Consider the following 25,182-nt stretch of genomic DNA (forward strand, 5'->3'; position numbering starts at 1 on the left):
AAAGCAACAATTAAGAAATTGGAGGCATTTGAGATGTACATGTATAGAAGAATATCACGTATTCCATGGACAGTTAAAGTTACAAATGTGGAAGTGTTGAGATCAGTCAGCAGAGAAAGGAAATTGCTGTTACTAATCAAGAAATGAAAAATTTCTTTTTTTGGTCATATTATGAGATTTCAAGAAGAATATGCAATGCCGCAAATCAGTCTGACTGGAATAATTAATGGTAAGAGGAAGAAGAATATCATGGATGGACAGGCAAAACTGTGGAACAGTTATTTGAGATGCTGAATGACAGATACTGATCACCCAATCCCAGATGGGATGCAACCTGTGATGATGAGTTCTCTCTCTTTATAACAGAGAGAATTCCACCATCATTCATTTTACTAATCCCTCTCAGATAAACCTCAATCAGGTCTCCTCTGAGGTGCCTGGTTTGGCAAGCTCTGTAATCTCATAATCAGAGTCATTCCTCATATAGTCGTTCTTCTGTTGATCCCACCATTTGAGTTGCCTGTCTTTGGACCCTTACAAGAAGCTCAGTGTCTTTTTTCAGATGATGTCTCAATACTTGAACACAGCATTCCAAATGTAGTCTTAAATTGCCCTGTACAGTGGGATTATGAGGATAATATTCAATAAATCATCGGACACCATGGCTTTCTTGGCTGGATGTTTACACTGTTTAGAAAACTTTATATTGTAACTCACAGATCCCTTTCCTCCTCCACTGTTTTTAATTCAACCCCACCAAGTGTATAATTTATTTTTGGGTTGCTATTCCCCAAGTGCTATTCACCTTGCATTTGGCAACATGAAAACATAGCTGCCACTTCTCTGACCATCTTTGAAGTCTGTTCAAGTCATCCTGAAAGAGCAGTGCTTGGCACTGATTATTAACAACTCTGCCAATCTTTGTCATCTGCAAATTTTGACATCACACCTTCTATCCCTTCATCGATGTCATTTATGAAAATGAGAAACAACAGTGGTCCAAGAACCAATCTTTAAAGGACCCCACCTCTGACATTACATCAATCTGAAAAATATCTATTAATCACAATCCTCTGCCTTCTGCCCTGCAGCCACCCAGCAATCCATCTTAGAATCTTACCAGTAATCCCAACTTGTTCAAGCTTATACATTAACCTCTCATGAGAAACTGAGTCAAATACTTTGCTAAAATCCAAATAAACTATGTCAAAATTGTTCCCTAAATCCAGCTCATGAATAAATAAAATAAACTATGGCTCACATCTGGTGAGTATGGGCTTGGCACACCCAGGGTCTTGAGCTGGATATCATCATTCTTCTCTTTCTTGGTGATTCCCTTCTACTTCTGACACTTTCTCTCTCTCTCTCTCTCTCTCTCTCTCTCTCTCTCTCTCTCTCTCTCTGGGTAACTTGGAAATTTTTTTTTTTTTTTTTAGCTGGTGTAGCATAAGCCTCAGGCTTTCTTGCACTATATGGCTAGTAGTAATAATAATAATAGCCTCCTAAGTTAGTTAAGCATGATTTTTCCCTTAACAAAGCCATATTGCGTGTCCTTCAGAATGCCATATCTATCTAAATGCCCCTGGATTGCACCCTTAATCGTTGCCTCTAAGATTTTTTCTGCCACTGAAGTGAGACTAACCAGCTGTGGTTACCAACTTCACTCTTAGAACTGCTTTTATGTATTTCCTGTTTACGAATGTTTGACCTCTGACTTTTTTGAAAGTCAGAGGTTGTCAGCTATATATGCTAATTGTCACACTACAACCAAAGTAGTTTATGAACCACAAACACCGAAATAGCAGCTCAAATAACTCTATTGAAAGTTAAAACCGCTGAATGACATTTGATTTCAATATGGAATAAGTTTCTAACAGCAAATTGTAGAAGTAATAAAATCATTAAAAAAAAAGTTTTACAGTATCTCTCTGTTTAAGAAGTGTAGTCTTACATAAAGATAATTGTAAATCCTTCAATTATAATTGAAAATAGATTTGTATTAAATTATATTATTTCTTACTATGTACAATTATGCTTATGCTTCCCCCCCTCTTGCATTTCAGGTTCATTCTTTGTTTTCTATGTTGGGACTTAACCATGCCTATGTTACTGCAATTGGTCGATTAGTGGGAGTTCTAGCCCTTAAAGAAGTATGAAATTAGCATATATTTTGATATAGTAATTTATATTACAATAGTGATTAATATATTTAGAAATTACAGTTGTGTTATTGTCTTCATAGGATATTTTATAAATTAACTCATTACTATTGTAAAGTGATTTCTTAGATATATTGCATCATAGTATGGTATATTGTAAAATCTCATAAATTTAATTTTTTTGGTAAAAAATAAATCTTTTAGCCACTGATGAAACAAAAGAAATAACCTTTACTAAAAATATACTGATAAAATGAAGTCATTGGATAGCTTCATTTTACCAAAAACTTATTGGATAAGACTGAAAAGAATATACAGATAAAAACACTATAAAAACAAAATGTACACAGCAGTTTTTGGAGCAGTATTCTCCTTTATTGATTTTAAGAAAAGAAGTATGGCATATCATTATTATATTATAGATAGGATTAGCGGACAGGTTAGTGCTATTGCATTTTTATACATAGTGAACTACCAAAGTAGATAAACTGGCAGCATTTTAATCAATCTCATATTGTGAAAATCCTCATGAGTTGCCATGATATTCCATTACCTCGAATAAGTAATGCTTCCTTCACTGATGGAGAAGACTAATGTTATTTATTCTCAGCAGATACTACCACCCAGAGAGGCCAATGAGCATTGAAATGTGCTGTCTCGGTTGTGGTATCTGCCAAGAATGAAGTATGATGAGTTGTATATGGAGCGGCACAAAAGCAATGCCTCCTATTTTTTTCCACAGAAAATTTAATTCCTACAACCTATGCTTTTTTTTGCATCAATTAATCCTCAATCATTAATAAACACACTGTTATTTTCCCACAAAGTCAATCATTTTCTATGCCCTTCTGCCATCTCTGAGTCAGATGCTGTATTCCAATACTGTAAAAAGTCCTTACTCTTGCTCCGGAGGGCCTCACAAACCCCATGCTTGAGCTGGTTGTTGTTTGCAAAATGGATTCCATGAAGTGCATCCTTCAGCGGGCCAAATAGGTGATAGTTGGAAGATCCAGGCTATGACTGGCATATGGGGTTGTGAATACATAAATGTTTTTAAATATTAAATATTTTTTAAATGTTTTTATTTGGTTCCCCAATATTAGAGTGAAATTATTTGAAAAAATCAAATTAAATCAAAATTTAAAATTAACAAAAATAATCATGAAAAAAAATTTAAAAACTTGTTACTTTTTTGACGTTAAGCTCTTTAAAATCTGATACCCTTGGGGATTGGGAGAGGCCAGATTTTAAAATTTTCTGGATTTTAGAGAGGTATCCCTAGTAATTGAGCAGTTTAGAGAAGTTCATTTCAATAAATATTAAGCACAAATAACTGAACTTATTTACATTTGTAAACATTTATAATGGCTGTCTTGTCCTTTCTTTTGTTTTTTGCAGCCAGCAGAATTTAAACTGCATGAATAATCTGAATTTTCACAGCAGAACAAATCTGCCTTTGTAATGAGTTGCCTTAATTGTATCACTACTTTCAAGAGATAGTTTTAGCTATATTACAATTTTGAAAACTGATCTTGTATACCACATGGCAGCTCACATTGAACAGTTTCTTTACATGCATAATTCAGTCATAAGAGACTACTTACTGTCCAGTTAGCCTGCAACAGGCTATCATAACAGTCTCATCTTTTAAACAAATGGCTAAAAACCTGTTTGAAAGTAATGCAATATCAGGCAACCCACTGCAAAGGCAAGTTTGTTCTGAGAATTAAGACCATTATGTTATCAAAGCAGTTTAAATTCTGCTGGTCACAAAAACAGATTAAATGACAAGATATTCCTTCAAGAAGCTTATAAGGAAAAAAATGTAAAATTATTTTTGCAAGGATCCTTAAAGACAAGTGCAGTCATTGTTACAAGTGCTGTATTGCTTTCTTAATATATCTGGATTATTTTATTATTTTATGAAATCGGCCAGATTTTAAAGACTTACAGATTGTACAATGTCAGATTTTAATAGTTTACTGTACTACCTTTTATATCTATTTATGCATTGCTTAACAGTTTTAACTTCTGGATCTGGATTCCAGGGAATGTTGGTAGTTGTAAGCCACAATTGCAGAACAGACAAATGTGATATTTCATCCTGCTATTTTAAAATCTGTTTTCATGATACCATCTATTAAACTGTCTAGAATTACTCAGAAAAACACTAATGAGAGATAGTTACACTTATCAGAAGATATGTAATGTACTTTTGAATGTTATTTGAAATTATCTTAAAAAAAACAACAACCATATGTAGGTGCTTCTTAGGGTCCCAACATACAGCATGTACATACTACAAAAAAGTAGTTGAACCAAATGTAAAGGTCCTGGTATCACTTTGATAAAAATATTTTTTATGTTATGTCCTTATCATCTTGGGGAGCAGATTTGAACCGTTCTGTTACTGCACAGAGCTCGTATATGAACAAAGTTAGACTGTGATGCATCTGTATATATGACTTGGCATAATAAACTATGCATAATAACAAGTGCACCATAATAAACTATGCAGGGATGTATATAGATGAGCAACCTCTCCATATTAACGTTAACACATTTGCTCCTGCTTATATTTGCTAGGATCCTTTATGTGCGCCTTTGGATGCTGGAACAAGTAAGCAGTTCGTTTTAGTAAATAAATGGATTTTATATGTGAAGAACCATCACTCCAAGTAATGCTGGAATCTGTTGTGTTATAACATCAACAGTTACATTTGAATGAAATTCAAAATCTGCAGCACTTGAATAGAATTCATTTCAGTATCAGATGACACACTATAAAGAGCTGATTCAGTGCTATCAACATACTGTCCATCCCTGTTCCTTTGCAGTCCTGATGTTCCAGGCTGTGTATCCATTATAACAGTACTCTCTCTATATACTATAATATAATATAAAATTTTACCTTTTTAGAGTAAAATTTTATAGGTATATTTTATAATATAATATACCTATAAGAATGATGTTTTATTCTTCACAAACTAAAGAATTAAAATTCAGGAAGCATAATCTTTGAAAAATTTTACCTTTTCTTCTTGTGGAAAACATTAAACTAGATTTTTAACTGATTGCAATGAAGATAAAATAAGTAAAGAAAAAATACTAAACTAGATAAAATAACTTCAACATAAGAACCATGTATACAGCTTTTATAGTGCTCTCTGGACAGTGATTTATTCTAAGCAAAATCCCAGGTGTAATGCAATAGCCCATAATTCAGCAAATATGCCAATACTGCTCAGTTGTTCATGTGCTTTTCCTTTCCCAGCACTCATTTATTGCTCATAATTAAATGGATGTATATTTGTGCATTCCAGCAGCAAATGTGTTAAACTGTACTGTACTCTGCTTTTAATCTTGTTTGATGCTAAGCTACTGCGTTGGCCTTATAGTATTTGAATCTCGAATCCTGATGGATGTAGTATATTTGCAGTTTAGATTATGGCAAGAGAACTGGTGGTATTAAACAAATCAAATTTTACAGTATAAAAATGGATCATTTATAGACTCCCTGGATACATTACAAAATATTAACCACCACCCACACCCAGTAATTTAGATACTGAGCAAGCCAATTAAAGATATCTTGAAAATTAGTAAATGTATAACTGGGAATGAAATGTATATGGCAGAAGTATTTTTAGATTTAAATCTGAAGTATTTCAGAATTATACATTTTCGTAAGTGTTTTTCTCCTGCACAGTAGAAGTCTGCTTTTAGTGGGAGTGTGCAACAACCTAAGAGGTCAGTTCATTATGGAGCATTCAGTGTTGTGTTTCATACAGTGGTTTCCCCTAATGTATATTGGTACAATGCAGTATAATCTTCAGGTAGCTTTTTCACATTTCTAATGCACCCCCCATCAGTATGGTCAAGTTGTGGGTGGCCAATTTTAAAACCTTCAGCACTGTAACAGACATAAAGCCACCAGGAGCTCTATTTACTCTAAATACTCCTGAAAATGAAGAACTGATTTACTAGTCTGAATAGATTCCATTCCTGTATGCTACATTTGTCAGGGACTACTCTCAGGTGTATTCTTCATACACAAAAGTTTTGCCCTTACACAATGGCTTGTTCAAGAACTCAGTGCAAATGAAAAAATTAATATACTAAATTTCTCTTTGTTTAGAGAATTAAAGCAAAAATTACATGAGCCAAAAAATAATCTGAGTATGAGTGTTGAAGCATATTTTGATTTAAATGGTGATGTGAACTAATAGAATTAAGGCTATGATAATCCTTGTCAAGTTCGTGAATTTATAGCAAGAATGAATATGAAACTTTTATGCAAAATCTTTCCGGGTTCGCTCATTTCTTACTTTAGAGAGATGCTATGGTTACCTTTTTCCTCTGATTGTATGGCACCTGACTTCTTTTTATGGAGATACTTCAAGGGTCATGTGTATAAATAAGCCATGAATTACCAAAAAGCTCATGATGACTATTAGTGAAGAAATTGCTGTGATGAAAGAGATGCTCTGCATCATTACAAATTTCACTCAACATGTTGAAGAGTGTATAACATTGCAAGAGGTACATTTATTGAATTCAGCCTTTTCAAGTTAAAACTCCCAAATGTGTAAAATTGATGTTTTTTTTTTTCAGTTAAAAATTTCTTACCATCAAAATGGATCAGTTATTTTGATGGACCCTGTATAACTATTATGAATCCATTGTCTGTTTGCAACTGGGGGATACTTGAGGGTGGGACTAAGTAGACACTTCTATTTTCTGAATGTAAAGAGAGCATGAAACTGGTCAAATGCATACTATATTTTAGTAGTTATTTCTTTTTATAGCTATATTGTGATACTGGATTACTGAAATATACATATTCATAAATAAATGTTGACATCTAAATATTAATAATGTAATTAAAACACCCTCTTGATCTGTTTTTATTGCTGTTTCAGTTTGCTATCACTTTCATTTGTAGTAAACTAAAGACATTGTAAATTCTATAATACAATCAGTTTCCCAATACTTCAATTCTAACTTGAAAACATGGTTACAGCAACTTTTCTATCTTTCTTGATTTATACGAGCTATTCCTTGTTTTGTGTATTCCACTAGATGTGTCATATTCAGATTTCCCTGAATATTTTTATTTTAAATAAAGGATTTAAGTTGCAGTGGTATGGTTGTAATCTTAAACATTGTGTCTGTGCTCATGGAGTATTGTATCCACTGTGTACATTTTTGGAATGTGTAAATGGCTAACAATTTCTACTAATTCACATTTATGCATACTAGGCTGAAATGATACTTTGTGTTTCACCAACTGTGCTCTATATCTTGGTTCCATGACAAAGTGTTTGGAGGCTTGTTGAATGCAGTGATATGGTGAATTACTGAAAACAGAACATGCCTGAATATTTGGCAATAGTTTTTGCTTTAGCCAAGTTTCAAAATTATATTGATTCATTTGGATATGGTAGTCTCCAGTTGTTTATTACAATGTCTTTTTTCCAGCATGAGCACAGGCCATGACTCCAGGTAATCCATCAATCTGCCAGCACTTCCAAAAAGTTAAATTACTGTCCACTCAGGACAGTAATTTATCTAAAAAAAAAAATTAAGTTCTTCCTAGAATTGTGGTAAGCCATAATTGTTCGTAAATATTTTCTCCATAGAACAGTGTTGTCTCTTTTCATTAAGACTTCCCACTTGGCTTCTATATTCTTCTATTTAAACCTCTTGTGTTTCAAAAAATTGGACATAGGGTTGTTTTCCTGAATATAAAATCAAATTTGTCTAATAGCTGGCAACAATTTATTTAAAGTGAACATCTTTCTACTGACATTATAAAATTCTTGAACAGTGTGACAAATAATGCATCTATCAAAATCATTTACTTGATCAACTGCTTCCTACTCATTGATTTTTTTTTCTGACTTTTATGTACAATTTAACTCTAACATATTGCTTCATCTTCAAAAAATCAATGACATTGTTCACTATATTTTTCTCTTCACTGTGAAGAACTTTGACTCTTGCCATATGACATTTTTGTCACTTATGCAGGTGTCTGCTGGTATATACTAGCACATATAGTGTACTTCTTTCTGTAAGACAGACTGATTGCTCCATCTAAGTCTCTTTACCCTACCCTTTTGCAAAATGTTTCAGTCAGATTGCCAAGGCATTAAAGTATCTTCCAGTTGCAAACAGACTATAGTTGATTTTGTTTTCATTGCAGTAATTCATGAATTAGTAACCAGCTTGTTACATACCCTTTACTTTATAGAACGGGAAGAGGAACATCATCCATTATAGGTTACTTATTAATCCTTTGTATTTATATAGGTTCGAAAAGTTATAGAAAACATGCATACAGGAGTATTTTTGAGAAATCCACTAAACATGCAGACATTACCTACAAATGGAATAAATTGTTCAGAGCCACCATCTGAAACTCAGTCAGAATCTGAAGATAATCTCGAATCTGGACGCTTTGCAGGTTGGCGAAAACGTAATTCTGAAAGTGACAATAGAATCTCACCTGTATAATAGACGAGAAGTATTTTAAATATTTTTTTTTCCAATTGAAATATATCTCAGGTTGTGATTTTGTACATTCCAGTTTAAATAGTTTTGAGTCACTGTGTTAGTAAATATCTGTGATCTCTACACTTGTATGTATAATTAGTAACTTAAACAGCACAGGAAGCTTTAAACATTTTAAATTTGCTGCTGTTTTTGTACTAAATGAATCAAAATAGGTCTTAATAATAATGAGGCACATGTATGTGAATGTTTTAGCGGGCAAAACTGTGATCTTAAAATTTTTATCATATTTTAATGAAATTTACATGTTTTTCTACTTTGTCAGTATACTACTGAATGAATCTCGTTATATGCTTTGTACTGTTCTTTTGTTTGTCAGTGATATTTTTATTGAAAACAGTATTCATGTGGAACATTTTTGTACTTTGTATTGTTATTTTTTTTCTTAGTTTGTTTTTGTATGTTCCAATTTTTGGTTCATCTTTAATGTAAATTATTTTTAATTTCAATGATGTATATTATATTGTATTCTCCAGACATCTGATTTCTATCATTTGTAAATTCCTTACATAAGGATTTATAACTTTTTCTCAAATCGTTAAGGAAAATTGTCTTGGTAAACAGTGGATTTGATTTTTTTTTTTTATAATCATATGCTCAAGGTATTTTATAAAAATTAAAAATGTTATGTGCAGAAATTTTGAATTCTTATATAGCTATAATTTTTCTTCTAACAGAAAAATTGGTTATCATGAGTATGGTCTATAACAAGAAATATCCACTATTGTGAACATATATTATCAATTTAATAGTATTGAATATAGGAAAATTCTGATAATAATGGGTGAAGTTAAACATTTTGCTATCAGTGCTCTAAAATGCATTGAAAGTAATTTTTTGTACATTTTTACAGATACATATTTCTTGTTTATCTGTAAAGATAAACAAGTGACAAGAAATAGTTGTATGAATCTTTCTTTCTTTTGCTGCTTATAGTACTTGAATTACAAATTCTGTGTAGGGTATTATAGTAACCTTTTCTTCTCTGCAGAATTGACCCATTCATTATAGCTTATTCACCTCTGATTTGCATCAACAATCAGTATTTGTATAAATTTCATTTAATATACCAAAATGAAAGTTATTAATGTATAGTGGATGGATGGAGGATAAGAAGTGAGTATACAATATATTTTAAGAATTCCTTACATTGTGTTTCTGCAAATTTTTATAATTAATTTGCCACAAGCATTTTATCAATTTTTTTCCAGTGGTTATGATAGTCCATTTTTAATCATTAGAAATGGTTTTATTAATGATATTTTTTGTTAAAAAAATACACATTTAAAGATAATGAAATGACAAAAAAGCAGAAATTTAATTATCTTTTGAGATAAATACTTCCTACAACTGTCTGCTAGCATAATTTTTTGCTTTAAGGGAACAGACACAAATGCACTGTTTTGTGTTATATCAGTGAACAAATCTATCATATTATAAAAATAAAACAGTAACACAAACACACAACAGACACAAATGTAATCCAGTAGTTGCAGTTTCTTTTGCATGCTTAATTTGCTGATTAAACATGTGGGGAGAGACCAGCCTTAAAATGAAAATATGAATACACATAGGTTCCAAATTTTAAAAAAAAATTGAGAAATGCTAGATTATGCTTTAATGTAGATACCCAAATCAGGACATCCCTTACTGTAATGGAGACTTAAGTTTATTATTAAGAAAGAAAAAAAAAAAAGTAAACTGATTCCCTTGTTTTTCTTGCATGAAACAACAGGAAAAAAAAATTCTCCATTCATCATAGATCTTACACTTCACTCACTATTTTTTAAAGTACCTTGCACGAAAGGTTTTTAAAAATATTTTGTAGGTAGTGATAGGCATAATCAAGACAATGGGTAGGATTTGAACTGATGTTACCTAGAGATAAAGTGCTGTTACCACTTGGCCAATAGTTCTGTTTCTATCATTGTCAATAAATAACTAATTTGCATATAACTGATTATTGAAATCAATTATAAATTATTTGACTATACCCATCAGTATTTGTAGGTAGACTATAATATAAAATTAAATTTCCTGGTTAATTTCCCTCCAAGGAAATTAGAAGAGACATAGCAATAAGTAATCTAATCTTGCAATAAATTTTTTTTTTTTATTTCCCCTCAAGATAGTAATATTTATTAAATAATACTGATTTCAAGTGTCTAGGCTTGCTATAATCTAACAGTTATTCTAACACCAACAGTAATAGCATCTAATGGAATTGATCATGCAAGACCATACAGTTTGGTTTAACCTTTCATAGCCTGGACTTGGTCCATCATGACCTTTGCACCATAAAAACTTAAATCAAACCAAACCTTTCATAGCCAGGATGGTGTTTAAGAGATGCCACTTTTATTTTTTTAAATTTGGAAATAAAATATCCTTTCTAACTAATACTCTAAAACAGAATTTCCTATTTTTGTTTCAATTTACTGTGAGAAATAAATTGTTTGGGAATTTAATATTACCATTTGAGACAATCAAGGGTTGTCTAATCTTCTATAGAACTTTGGTTTTGCTGACTTCAGAGAAACAAAACACAATGTGTAGCATATGCCAGATGCCACCTGACTGTGTATGTTTTAGTTCAGAGGATAAGTGAAGTTAAATTCTAAAAACTATTATAAAAACATTATTATTGGTTTCTCTTAATTTAAAAGGGTTTTTTATGATAAAGATTAATTTTTTTATAATTAAAGAGAGAAAAGGTGTCTGATAGATGCCACACAAGCATATTTGTTCTGCTGAGGGACAGAGCATTAATTACTCATTCCCTTTAACTGCTAATCCCTAACAACCTCACTACTGCTCTTCATGGACTCATGAGTGGGATCTCACATTTCTGATATTGATTGTGGGTATTTCAAGTTTGGTAGCTTTGTTTGCTGATGATACAAAGGTGAGCAGCATGGTTAATGATATTAATTAGGGTATACTACTTCAATAAAATCCAGATAGTAAATTAATGGGATAGGTTTCTGAAAAATAGCAACTGAGTTGTAATATTGATAAATGTAGTATGGAAGAAGTACATCTATTAAGATCCAACTATTTGTGCTTGGTTAGACTGTTGCATTTCTCAGCTGAGGCATCACTTCACTTTTAGGATAATTCATTTCACATATTTCAAAAAGTTGGGTTGGACTAAACAAAATTAGCAACATTATTATGATTTCAGATATGACAGAATTTATGCAATAATTTATAGTTGTATTTATCTATTAGGGTTAAGTAGTCTGATATCTACTATATTTATCTGCATAATTTATGTTGTTCACCTGGTGTTCATATTTTTCCATTTATAAGCAACTACTCTTACAGAATCTAGTGTACAGTATATTTTTCATGGTTTAGAACTTGCTTACTTCTTGATGACATTTTTTAAGAATTGTCAAGCTCATTACTGGGTTTTAAAATACCTCAAAGAAATATATGCTCCACTTGTTTGAACCTGTTGTAGACCTGTACTTTAAAGGATTAACATGACTTCTTATGCCTTGTATATAATATGAACTCTATGCATTTAATTTCTCATTTTGTATCCTTGACAGCAATTAAAGCTGCTTTTCTTTTTCATTGCACACTACTCTAGATTTCAGATCTGCAGTAGCTTGTTTTTAAGATTAACTTTAACATCCTTTAAGTTCACTTTTTTACCATTCATATTTTGGTATAAAGGCAAGAAATAAGTTAAAAAACAATTTTTTTTTAAAATAAATTTCAGCCTTTAAATTCAATTCATTTTTACATCTAAATATTTTATAGAAGTAAGCATGCAACATACTCTGTATATCTTAATATTACCACTGCCAATACTGAGAGCATCTCCATTACTAAAACTGTTGGCTGAACTGGGTTGAAGAAATATTACACTTCAAAATAATATCACTAATAGAACTCTCTCCTATATTTTGTATGCCAGTACACCTGAGAGTTAGTTAAATTTTAGTCTTCCCTTAACTTTGTGTGATTCAATTTGCAACTTTAATGGAATTTAATGCATTACTTTTTAATAAAGCAATCCTCTGATGATAAAAGACTACAGACTTTCAAATATTGGTAAACCTGAACCCTATACACGATAACCTTTAAAGGCTGGAAGCAGCATTTTTCTACAATTCTACAAATTTACTTATTGTTTTGAATAAGGCAAGGAAGGATCAGCTGTAGTGGAAAGTAGATAGTTCTGTGAGTGAAAGATACAAGCAGCTTTTTTGAAAAGTTACATGGTATTTAAATTTATCAGTTCATCATTGGGCTTATTTCTTTTCTAACTCAATATAATTGGGTTAGAAAAGGAATAAGCCCAATTTAAAAAGAAAATCACTAGGCACTGCCATCATATAAAAAACATTATGGAAATCCTCACTAGTGAAAACTGACAGTTGTTTCTACATGACAGGTATTTAATAGAAACTTTTACCACCTCTATCAGTTACACAACGTTCAAGAGCATTGGTGCTGAAGGTAAGGCCTTTTTTGTACTTAATAAAATCAGTCATCTATAAAAGCAGATGCATGGCAGGTTCTGGAAATCTGGCTGGTTACTCCAGCTAAAGAATCTTCCTTTGGAAGGTATTTGGTCATATTTTAGCCAGCTTAGGTGCAAGAGCATAAATGTTTATGAAAATGAATTCAGGACCTATGACATCTGAAAAGTTTCATTGTGGACTAAGAATCTTATCCCTATACTGTTCTTAGAGATTTGTGTGGGTTGTTGACATAGGCCTGGCCTTTCTCTTGTTCTTCTCTGTAAAAAGTTGATGTATAATCTACAATATTTGCCATTTTTTACCACTGTAGATAGCCAGTATTCCAGATTGAGAAAAGGTTTGCTTCATATCAACATGTTAATTTATTAATTTCTGACAAATTTAAATTCTTTTGTGTTCTAAAAAAGGATAAAAATATGAATAGTTCTGGTGTATTTTCTTCCATGAAGTAAGATTTATATTGCACACAGCAACATATTGACAGCATTTCCTCTTTGATAATTTGTAATCATTCATATGGTCATTTCTTTAGTGGAAGAATTTTTTTTACGAAAGACTATTCTTTAGTGATCACGGTCATGTTTTAGACAATTTTTGTTTTTAAATTACTGACATTGTACACTATATTCCAATGTAAATCATGTATTACATTTAAAAGCTTGAATATATAATTAAAATTCCATTAAAAGTTAAACCACTTTACATTCATATAATATGGTGTTATTCATATAGGGGCATTAGTACGATGCAAGTAAGCTTATACAGAAACAGCCAGAAAAAAAAAAAAAAAAACCCCTTCCCATTTTGAGTATCAATTCCTCCAAACATTTGTGTAGTTCTTCCTTGAATTTATTTAAGCTATCAACTTCCAAAATGACAGATGGAAATTTATTCCAGTAACCTACCACTCACTGGCTAAAGCAAATTTTCTGCACATCTATATTGCAACTGTCTTTCCTCAGTTTGAATTTATGCCACTCTCAAGTGTGTAATCTGAGCAAGAGAAGTACTCAACCAGCACTGAGCTTGCTCAAACCATTCAAAGCATTAAACAGATCACCTTGCAGGTGCATAAGTCTCTAGATGCTGCAATTTGCAGACCTGAAACCTTTCTTGATAAGGGCACCCCTTTATTGCCCTTCTCTGTATTTGTTCCAGCAGCTCTACATCCTTTCTAAAATGAGGCCTCCAAACCTGTATGCAGTATTCAAAGTGTAGCCTGACCATTGCCTTATAAATTGACAAAACACTGAGCTGTCCTGGCAGCTTGTCTGCATCATTCAGAGAATTTCATATCTGAATGCACAATTACCCCCAGGTCTTTTTCATTCTCTACTACCCTGAATGTAGTAACAGAGTTGGTACTTTACTCTGGGGTTAGTGCTACTCTTACGCAGTACTTTATTAGTATTAAATATTAATCGTCAACATTAAATCTGTTGCCACTTTTCAGTCCCTCTACCCAACTTTTCCAGATCCTGTTACAGTAACATACTGTCAATTAACCCTGCAAACTTTGACATTAAGACTGATATACCGTCATCAATATCATTGATAAATATAAAAAACAACAGGCACCACTGAACCTAGGAGAGTCACTAATAACATTAGTCCACGAAGAGCAGTGTCCATTGACTACCACTCTGTCTTCTCCCACTCAACTATCCTTTTATCCATTGTAGCAACATGCCATACTGCTCCAATTTGTACAGTATTCTTCTATGTGCAACAGTATCAAAAGCTTTCTGAAATTCAAGTATATGATATCAAAATTATTTTTTGCATCCAGTTCCTTTGTGGCCACTTCATATTATCCAATCAAATTTGTCAGACAAGATTTCCCTTAAAAACCCATGCTGTGTCTGAACTCTAACTGCAGTCTTGTCTAGATGATCCTGTAATAATTCTTTAACCAGTGACTCCATTATTTTCCTTGGAACAGTAGTTAAACTAACAGATCTGTAATTACTCTTGTCACCTTTTTATCCCCCATTGGGGATACATTGGCACTGCTCCAGTCTGGAGGGACCTCCCCTGAATCCAAGGATGCTCTCATAATTATGGCTAAGCATCTGCTTACTTTCTTTGCTCCCTCCCTTAATATAATTGGATAGATTCCATCCACCCAAGGTGCCTTTCTTGTGTTTAACTTTAATTTTTCTTCTACCACTTTCCTCTCAGTTGCTAAAAAATAATTTAGCTCCTTGTTAGAGTTTGATAAACTTCTGGCCTTCACTTCTCTATAGAATCCCTCATGTGTGAATGTAGATGCAAAATACTCATTCAGTTTGTCAGCTGCCTGAGCAGGATTATCAACAGTTGAACCATTGATATCAATTGACCCAGTCTGATTCATCCCCATCCTTCTAGACTTTACTTAAGTAAAGAAGTCTTTTCTGTTTTTCTTTGCATCCTTTGCCAAAGATTTCTTGTAATCTTCCTTCACTTACCTAGCCTCTTTGTGACTTGATTACAGACTACCATAGGCTTCTATGTTGCCTGATAATTTATATGCATCCCATGCATTTTTCTTCTCTACCATGAGTCTCAGTTCATCTGACATCCATTTAGGCCCAAACCTTCAACAGTATTTCTTAGTTGATATGAAAAGCCTAGTAGCTGCCAAGATTGTATTGTATAGAATTTAAAAACTGTCTGAGACTAGCATAGTCACTTTTACAAAAGCAAAAACCCCTCCCTTTTCTCCTTCAAGTAAATCCAACATTAACACACTATGATTACTGCCACCTAGTGTTTCATTTATCTGCAGATTCTTAATTCTTGTTGGCCAGGCCTATTCAACAAATATTAATCTAAAATCATGAGACAACCCCCACTAAAAAAAATCAAAATGTTCTATTCTAATTATTAAGGAAATGTTACAATTATTATACCTACAGTTGTGAAATTGAAGGAATTTCCATAATCACATTGTAAGCTTCAAGCTTAGCAAAAATAAAATAAATGCTGATTTTAAGATGTAACAGTAGCTGTAAATCACAAAAAAAAAATGTGCTGCTTCAGGGAGTTACGGTAAAGTTTCCCTAGGTTGAAATATAACACCTGAAGTATATCTAGATTATTGAATTTATTTATTTTTTAGTGTAGTGTATTATGTGGTTTGCAACATAATGTTTTCTTTTTTTTTTTTTTTTTTTTAACAAAAACTAACTGAATTTGCTTTTCTTACTTGTGTGATTTCTCTAGTAAATTTTCATTCCATGCAGCCAATGACTATACACTGCACAAGTAGTATTATTCCTAACTAGTAGTAGCAGTGAGGAAGATTGATTATTAGTACTTCATTGTTACAATAAGCAGAGAAATTTGTTTTGATGTCTTGTGTGTGATAAGTTTTTAAATATTTATTTAACCCATTGTTTGTACAAAGAAATGAAAGCAGAGATTTTATAAAGATAAGTTTTGCCAATAAAACATAACATAAATGTGATATACAGTTTTTGTACATAGTTTTTTTTTTCCTTCATTTATCAAAGCTGTTATATATTTTCTGTCTGTTTGCTGTCATTCATCTTCACCCAACAATGGTCACATGTTTCTTTATAGTAAAAGTTATTACAAGAACAACTGTTACATCTATTAAAAATAAACCAAAGAAATTTTCTTGCTTGCTTGTTTGTTTGTTTTCAGAAGTTAAACTAAGTTTTCATCAGAGCACTAAATATGAAATCTACATTTCATGTGACATATTAGAGATTTTTCAAATTTTAACAGAAACAACTTGGAAAGCATTCAGAGCTGTCCTTGACTGGAATACTTTCTAAAGTAATTTTCAACTAGTTCATTTTCTAAAGTACTGAAAGATGAATTGGCTATTTTCCTGCAAAGTGAATAAAGTGGTTTTGAATGAAGAAAAAAAAAAAAAAAAAAGAGAGAGTGGTTTAAAAGTATGTGAGTGGGTAAAATAATGCATTTTTAAATATACTTTTAAAGATACTGTGCATAAGAAAACTTGAACTTCCTTTGCCATTACAATTTAATCATTGGTTACAATATCTAGGTGGCATTATCTAGAATGGTCTATATTGTGTTGGCTTAGTTTCCTACTGCAATCCTCAATGTGGAGAAATGTAAACTTACCTAAATTTTGAATAGAATCTTGATCCATCTAGCCACACAGTATTTTTCATAACTTGAGTTCTTGCCTTTGTAATTCTAACAGCACTTGTTGGTATCAAATTCTCCCTTACTTTAAGTTTCCAGTAATCTTCAGTTTCACTTCATGACCCTGCCAGTGTTGGTGTTACATATTTTCAAGCTATTGCTGCAAGGAGTAACTTGAAAATAACAAGCTAGTGTTAATTGTTGGCTGAAGATAAAAATTTGTGATTTTCTGCACCTTCCTAAATACAAACAGTTTTACTTGGTATAGTTTTGAATTTTTATTTATTTTTCCCGAGTGCACTCAGAAGGTACAGCCCCCACCACATGTGCTCTGCTTTTAACTCAGTAATGCTAGCACAGGAAATTGACTGCTACTGAAACTACAAAGCTTAGAACATGTTTCTAGTTCAACTTATTTATAGAACTCTCTCACACAACAATAATTATTAATGGCTGTAAACTTAAGTCTTTTAGAAAGATTCATTATTAGTTTTGAATAATAAACAAGGAAAGCAATAAACACACAGGATAGAGTTTTTTTTTTTTTGATTTGGTAGTTGTTGGCGCATCGGCTTCTGTGGCCATATTGCACCTCCCAAGGTTTTTGCAGTACTTTGATCCAAGCCCGAGGCAGGAATCGAACCCGCGACCTTTGGGTTGCCAGGCAGGTACTTTACCCAGGATAGAGTTAGTGACATGTGTAACATATGAAATTTTCATGATCACGGTTCAAATTTGAAATAAAATTTTGAAGATGGAAGTGAAAAATAGCATCTAATACAGTAAGACACCCCCCCCCCCATCCACGGGGATATGTTCCAAGACCTACTGTGGATGGCTGAAACCGTGGATATAAACGAACACTTGCTGACCCCATATATATAACGTGATTTTCTTGTACATACATAAAGTTGAATTGATAAATTAAACATACAGTAAGACATTACCAACATTAAATATGGTAATAATAAAGTACAGCAGACTCTCGATTTACTGGGAAACTTCAAGACTCCAAATAAAAAATTAACCAGAAATCATATATTTTGAAAGTTGTAAATAAGCAACAAGAACTGGCATTATAAATTGTCATTGGGAGATTAGTGTACCTATTATCTTGCAACCCCTGCTGTCTTCACACCTACCGCTTAAAAAAAAAAAAAAACACCTTGATTTAGTGCATCACTTTGATTGTTGTTCCATCGCACCGCAAAAGGACAAATTTTGTTTTATGTCAGGGATGTCGGAATTTTTTTTTTTATATAGCAAATTTTTTTTTAAAAAATTGCGAAAATGATGGGCAAATGCAAGAGTTGTGCTTTCAATTAAACAAAAACTTGAAATTATTCAAAAGTTTGAAAACGGTGCATCCATTAAATCTCTAAAGAACCATTATAATGTTAGTGACCAAACCATGCATGGCATGGTAAAAAATAAAGGAAAGCATCATATTGGACACACGAGTAGTACATGTTAAGTTTGTTTTTTTTTACATTGGTTGCTGAGCATTTTTCAATACAGTAAGTACCCGACTTATGCAGCTTCGGACTTACATTACATTATTTATATTTTTTTTATGACTGAAGATTTCAGTGAAGGGGACACACATTTCACTATAACTTAAAAACCCACAGAATTCCAGTTATCAGTATTATTGCAAATGCAATAAGATCATGTTTACTACCCATTTATAATGAATGCAGAAAACAGAAAAGCCCAATAAACCGAAAAGTGCAAATTGTTTTTGTTTTATGGCAGTGACCTCCAGAGATGTGCTTTAGTAAAATGCAAGCTCATGTGGGGTGATAACAGTGAGTTTTCGCCTTAACCCCGTGAAGTTCTTTTCAAAAAATTGTTTTGACCGTATGTGTTGACTAAGAGAATAAGTGACAGCAATACTAGTAAATCTATCAAGAAAAGGAAAGCGATCGAGTTGGATAAGAAAATTAAAATAATAAGGATGTATGAAAATGGCCAAACATTAACAAGTATCGCATGGAATTCAGATTTGTCAGTGGCAATGGCAAACACAATAAAGGACAAAGACAGAATACGAAAAGCGGTGAAGTGATTAGCACCAATGAAGGCTACAAAATACATAGGCTACGAAACACACAATGTAATCTCTCTCTCTTGAATGAATGAAAGGGATTCTGATGTTTTAGCCTAATCCTTAAGAGATGATAGAGCAATGAAAAAATTTCATGTATCAAAGGATGATGGAGCAATGCAAATTATACTTTCTATACACCTCAAAAGACAAAGGCACAATAGAAAAACATACCTGTACTGTTATTATACATTTTACAATGAAAAATACCTGTACAGTACTATTGTATCAATGTATACAGGTACTATTGTACCTGTATATATATCATGTAATGAAAAAGAGTTTTGTTAGAAAATAACTTAGCCTATTGTGTGTACTCACAGGCTTCTTCGTTGTTCAGGCTGCTGCGATGATCCATGATGACGATGATACTGTACAATGCCTATGATGATGAGATGCCAGAAGCTGGAGGAGACGAAGATGATGATGATCGTTAGATGACATCAGGAGTAGTCTATGTTGATGGCTGTGGATCATCGATAGTGGATACTTTTTTCTCTACGTTTTTGAAGAACATCACGATAGGGAGTTTTCTTTTTTTTAATTCATCAAACATATGCCGGAAAGTTCCATTGCTTCCATTATCAAATGGATAAATTTAATGGTGTGTTCCATCATAGGATCGTAATCCATTATCTTCTCCTTTTGTACCATCTGAAACACTTCGCCAAATTTTTTCACGTCCACTTTGCTGGCTCAACTTCAGTTTCTTCTTCCTCTGTAGACTACCTAACAAGGTCTTCCAACTCCTCGTTTGTCAAAACCTCACAATGTTCTTCGATATGGTCTACCATTTCTTCAGCTATCATATCGACCAATCCATCGCCACCAACTTCTCTTGCTGTTCGGATGATCTTGTTTACCTCTCCGTCAATTCCTGGGAAGTCTTTGAAATCATGGATGACTTCACCCCACAAATTCTTCCAGCATGCATTCACAGTTTCTGGTTTTAATTCATCAATTGCTCCTTTGATGAATGTTATTGCATCAGCAATTGTGAATGATTTCCAGCAGTCCATGATTTCAATGTCAGGGTTGGCATCAATCGCTGCTCGAATCATCTCGAACACTCGCCGAGTGTATGCAGCCTTGACACACCTAATGATACCCTGGTCGAGTGGCTGAAGCAGTGGGGTCGTGTTAGGTGGCAAAAATACAACCTGGACATTAGGATCTTTGATGGTGATCAACTGAGGATGGCCAAGCGCATTGTCTATTATTAATAAAACCTTGAAAGGCAACCCTTCCTTCTCCAAATATTTCCTCACTTCAGGGATGAAGCATTCATGGAACCATTCGGTGAATCACACTACCGTAACCCATGCCTTGAGGTTGTCGCCAGAAGACTGACAAATAATTTTTGTTTTTGTGTTAGAGCACGAGAATTCTTCTCTTGGTAAACGGTGCCAGGCTTTATCATATGCCCAGCCACGTTGCCACATAGTACCAACATCAATCAGTACTTCCATGCTTTAAAGCCTGGTGCCTGTTTTGCAGTTTTATAGATATAGGTTCTGTTGGGCATTTTTTTCCAAAACAGTCCTGTTTCATCACAATTAAAAACTTGCTTATGTTGGTGGCCTCCTTCCTCTATAATTTTCTTTAACTCTGCCAGAAACATGGCAGCAGCTTCCTCATTGGCAGATGCAGCTTCTCTGGTAATTTTTATATTTTTCAGATTAAACCTATTTCTGAATCTAGGTAACCATCCCCTGCTTGCTGTAAATGACTTGGTTTCCCCTTCCATCTTGCCTTTTTCCCAAACGTCCTCGTATAGGCTTAAGGCCTTTTGCTGTAACACATTGCCATCAATGAGCATCCTTTTTCTGTTCATATCTTCCACCCAAAAATTTAATGCCTTTTCCACCTTCACTAACACTATCATGCACTATAGCAGTTACTTTTGCAGTTTGAGGTGCAACAGAAAAACTAGCATGAATTTTGTCTTTATGCTTCATCACTTCACGAATCGAAGACTCGTTCTTACCATACAGCCTGGCAATCTCCGCATGTGATTTCCATTCTTTTTCAATCGTATTGAGAATTTTTACTTTTTCACTATCTTGGGAAGCACTTCACAGCTTCTCTTATGCTTAGAAGCACTACCAGCACCACCACTCTTGCACTTTGGGGCCATTATTACGGTAAATAAGGGCTTTTTTAAACAAAGGCACTACAATAACGCTACAATGAATGCAGTCAGCGAGAACACTAGAGGCAGATTGGGGGAAAGTTTCGCATGGGAGCGTGGGTATGGGGACAAAGGGAGATGAGTCATATACTGGGCTGACAGACTTCACCATGTTACAGCCTGTACCTGCTTGGCGGGCAGTTTGAAACTTATGAACCATTTATTTTTTTTCTGGAATTTTACAAATTTCGATAGCTGTTACAATGTGGAAGCATACCAGTATTTGTTGGTTTATGATAGATGTTAAATTGGATTTCATTCGAGTTCCAAGTAAGCATGAAGTTTAGAAAATTTAATGACTTAGTACCTGTAGTTTCCCTTTCCAATGTAAAATTGAGTCTAGGATGGATATTATTAAATGAATGTAAAATGTCTTGGATAGTGCTATATCAGTAATAACAAGAACTTACCATTAGCATTACTTAAGGCATATGATGCAAGAAAGCAAGCTTATACAGCATCAGCCAAAATAAAAAAAAAAAAACCTACCATCCATTCACTCAAATGCCTGTCCAGCTCAGCCTTAAATTTATTTAAGCTATCAACTTCCACAACAAGAGATGGAAGTCTATTCCAGCAATCAACTATCCACTTGCTAAAGGCAAATTTCTGCACATCTATTCTACAGCTGTCTTTCCTCAATTTGAATCTATGCCCCCTCAGGTTCTTAATTTGAGCAAGAGGAAGAATCCCATAAGCACTGAGTTTGCTCAACCTGTTCAAGGCCCTATACACCTTAATCAGATCACCTTGCATGTGCCCAGTCTCCAGACAGCAATTTGCAGAACTTAAATCCTAATAAGCAAGAACTCTGTGCTCTTGGTCATCACTGAGGATGCAATTGACACATATCATAAGAAATACCAATTCTACTAGCAACTGCATAGAGGGTTAAACATTGATCACTCCTGATCAGATCACAAACACTTGAATCAGTTTTAAAACTAAAGGGTAGCCAGAGTGAAAGTCACCTTTGACAGACAAGTGCCCTCAAAACTCTGCAAACCACTGAAAGAGACAGCATCTTTTGTGATGAAATATATAAAAACACCTATTCAATATGTGAAAATTCAGACTGATTGCAGATAAGTGGGTGCTTCATGCATTACTATGTCTAGATGATGTGAATCACCTATACATCCCTTGCTATGGCACCACAGTGAGTCATGACTTATTGCAAAGTGCTCAGTGATGAACACATTGCAATAAGTCCTTACTCACTGTGGTGCTATAGCAAGGGGGGAAAAAAAAAGCAAGAGAAACTTCAATGACTGTATCATTACAGAAAAATTCTCAAGCAACTGGAACAAACAAAGCTATATCTACAGTGAATTTCAGATTGGAATTGACTATCTTATACTGAACAAATTAAAAAATGTTGATTAGTCCCAAAAATAAGAGATATAAAAAAGTGCTAAAGGAAAAAATCATTCAGATTTGTAAACAGCCATTAAAATACAGAAATTGTCTTATTCAAAAGCTAAATTGTATTCCTGATGCTAACATGACTAGATGAAGACTGGCAAAATCTAAATTTCCAAATTTTCCTAAAATATCTGTAGATGTAACTATAATTTCCTCCTCATTTATTTTAATCTCCAACCAATACTATTCTTTCTGCCATTTCTAAAATGGGAAAAAAAAAAAAAACTAATATTACCCTGATTACTCTTAAGAAGATTACTAAAATTAAGACTAAAATTAAAATTAATTAGGAATGTGGAAAATCAAACATTGAAATCACTGGTACAACCACCCTCCTGTTGCATTTATGTACACAAAGCAATATTAGGGTGGCAATTGACAGAACTGGAAGAAGCTCACAGTGGCAAAGTAAGCAAATATGAAAGAAAATGCATGTCAACTCCAAGAGCAGCTAATCACCTTTACCATATCTGCACTCAAGATGCTTAACAATGGAAAGAAAGATATTTTGACAGATTTAGGTGATAAATAAAACCCTTTTTTTAAAAACTGCCAGTAGTTGCTATTATTTTTCCCATTAGTAATGTAGATGCCTGATTTTATGTAAAAACTGATATTTCTTTCGGTCACAATCACAGTAAGAATATGAATTTCTTATTGCCAAGCTTTTTATTCATAAAAGAGAGAAGGAAAAAATAATAAATAAAATAAAATAAATATTTATTTTTCAGGAAAAAATAATCTGTTCCCATGGACATTTTTGCTGAGTTATTTGCCTTGGATACCAGTTTTGTGTTTACCCTTCTATGCTTGAGCCTCTGAGGGAGGGGACTTGAGCAAAAACTACTGTGTGATATGTATTAACTGCAGGAAGGAAACACTTTTCCAATGTCACAACTCAGGATAGCATTGACAAATACGTATGCACATATATACCAAATAGAGGAAAAATAAAAGCAGAATTCATCCAAGGTTGCATGGTTGCAATAAAACTGTTCCAATGATAAACTCCTCTGCTGCAGTAGCCATCTTGAGTATAAATGGAAATTTTATTCATTACTTATGATAGTTTCCCACTGAAAAATGAGTGTAAAACTAATATATGTAAGGTTATAATATTCTTGCATAATGTACCATGTATTAAACTTAAAGTTAATAATGGTCCTGGAAAGAAAAGCACTGATAAGTGGAAATGAAAGGATATATAACAATATAAATACTCATACTAACCAAAATATCAGAATCCTATTGTAGGATGCACTGTATCTTTGTGTGTTGCAAAGAAAGGGCTATGACTTGCAAATCCCAATACACATTTTTCTGATGGTGCTGGTGTATATATGCATGCATAAATTAAGGTATTCACACCAACTCCAAGAAGTGAAAGATGCATTACCTCAACCATGCAAGTTGATAGTTTCCCACTGTATTTTTAAAATCAGTAATGACACTAGATCAAATAGGGTAGGTTTCACCATCTCCTTGTGAATTTTGATAACAATACCTTCCAATGATTGTTTAATATTCTGTGTGAAATATTCTTCCCACTTTTTGCTGTAGAATAATTTTAAATATCTTACATATACCTTTGTCCTTAAATAATTCCCTTATTTTACATTTTTAATGATTGTCATTGCATTTCCTTAATTGCTTCCATTATATAAATATAGTATTATTATTACTTAAATTCAAATGAGAATTGTGATCATTTGGAATTTTATATAGGAGGATGTGATCATTGTATTCACCACAGAAAGATGGGTTTGCTCACTGCTATGTCACAGATATCTTAGCATTACCTCAAAGTACTTTGGCATGGTGGAAAAATCATGCTAAAACCAATAGGGCACTTTTGCCAAACAGCAGGCACTCAGGATTATACTTCCATTCCTTATGCTTAGAAATTTGCTCATATCCAGCCAGTTCCTAAAAAGGGTGACAAATTCTTCCCATCCAATTATCGTCCTATTGCAGTTACTTCTACTCTTTCTAAAGTAATGGAGAAATCAATTAACTGCCAACTCTTAAACTACCTAGAAACCTTCTGTCTGATCAACGATCGCCAGTATGGTTCTGTCAGTGTCAATCCACTGGTGATAT

The 25,182-nt window shown here is 33.3% G+C and overlaps 1 protein-coding gene across 3 annotated transcripts in view; it reads left to right on the forward strand.

The window, feature by feature from the left end:
- LOC150085388 (chloride channel protein 2-like) overlaps positions 1-20,117 on the forward strand; it is a 271,615-nt gene extending 251,498 nt beyond the window's left edge. For all 3 annotated transcript variants that reach the window (XM_090374018.1, XM_090374019.1, XM_090374020.1), the window contains 3 exons: positions 2,064-2,150; positions 8,475-8,628; positions 19,790-20,117. In XM_090374018.1, coding sequence (XP_090230144.1) covers positions 2,064-2,150; positions 8,475-8,628; positions 19,790-19,854 — 306 coding nt within the window. In that variant the 3' untranslated portion in view covers positions 19,855-20,117. The remainder of the gene's footprint in view (positions 1-2,063; positions 2,151-8,474; positions 8,629-19,789) is intronic.
- Positions 20,118-25,182: the final 5,065 nt, after the last annotated feature.

The sequence above is a fragment of the Mastigoproctus giganteus genome, chromosome 5 (assembly GCF_048544385.1).
Source record: "Mastigoproctus giganteus isolate SK-2022 chromosome 5, ASM4854438v1, whole genome shotgun sequence".
NCBI classification, from domain to species: domain Eukaryota; kingdom Metazoa; phylum Arthropoda; class Arachnida; order Uropygi; family Thelyphonidae; genus Mastigoproctus; species Mastigoproctus giganteus.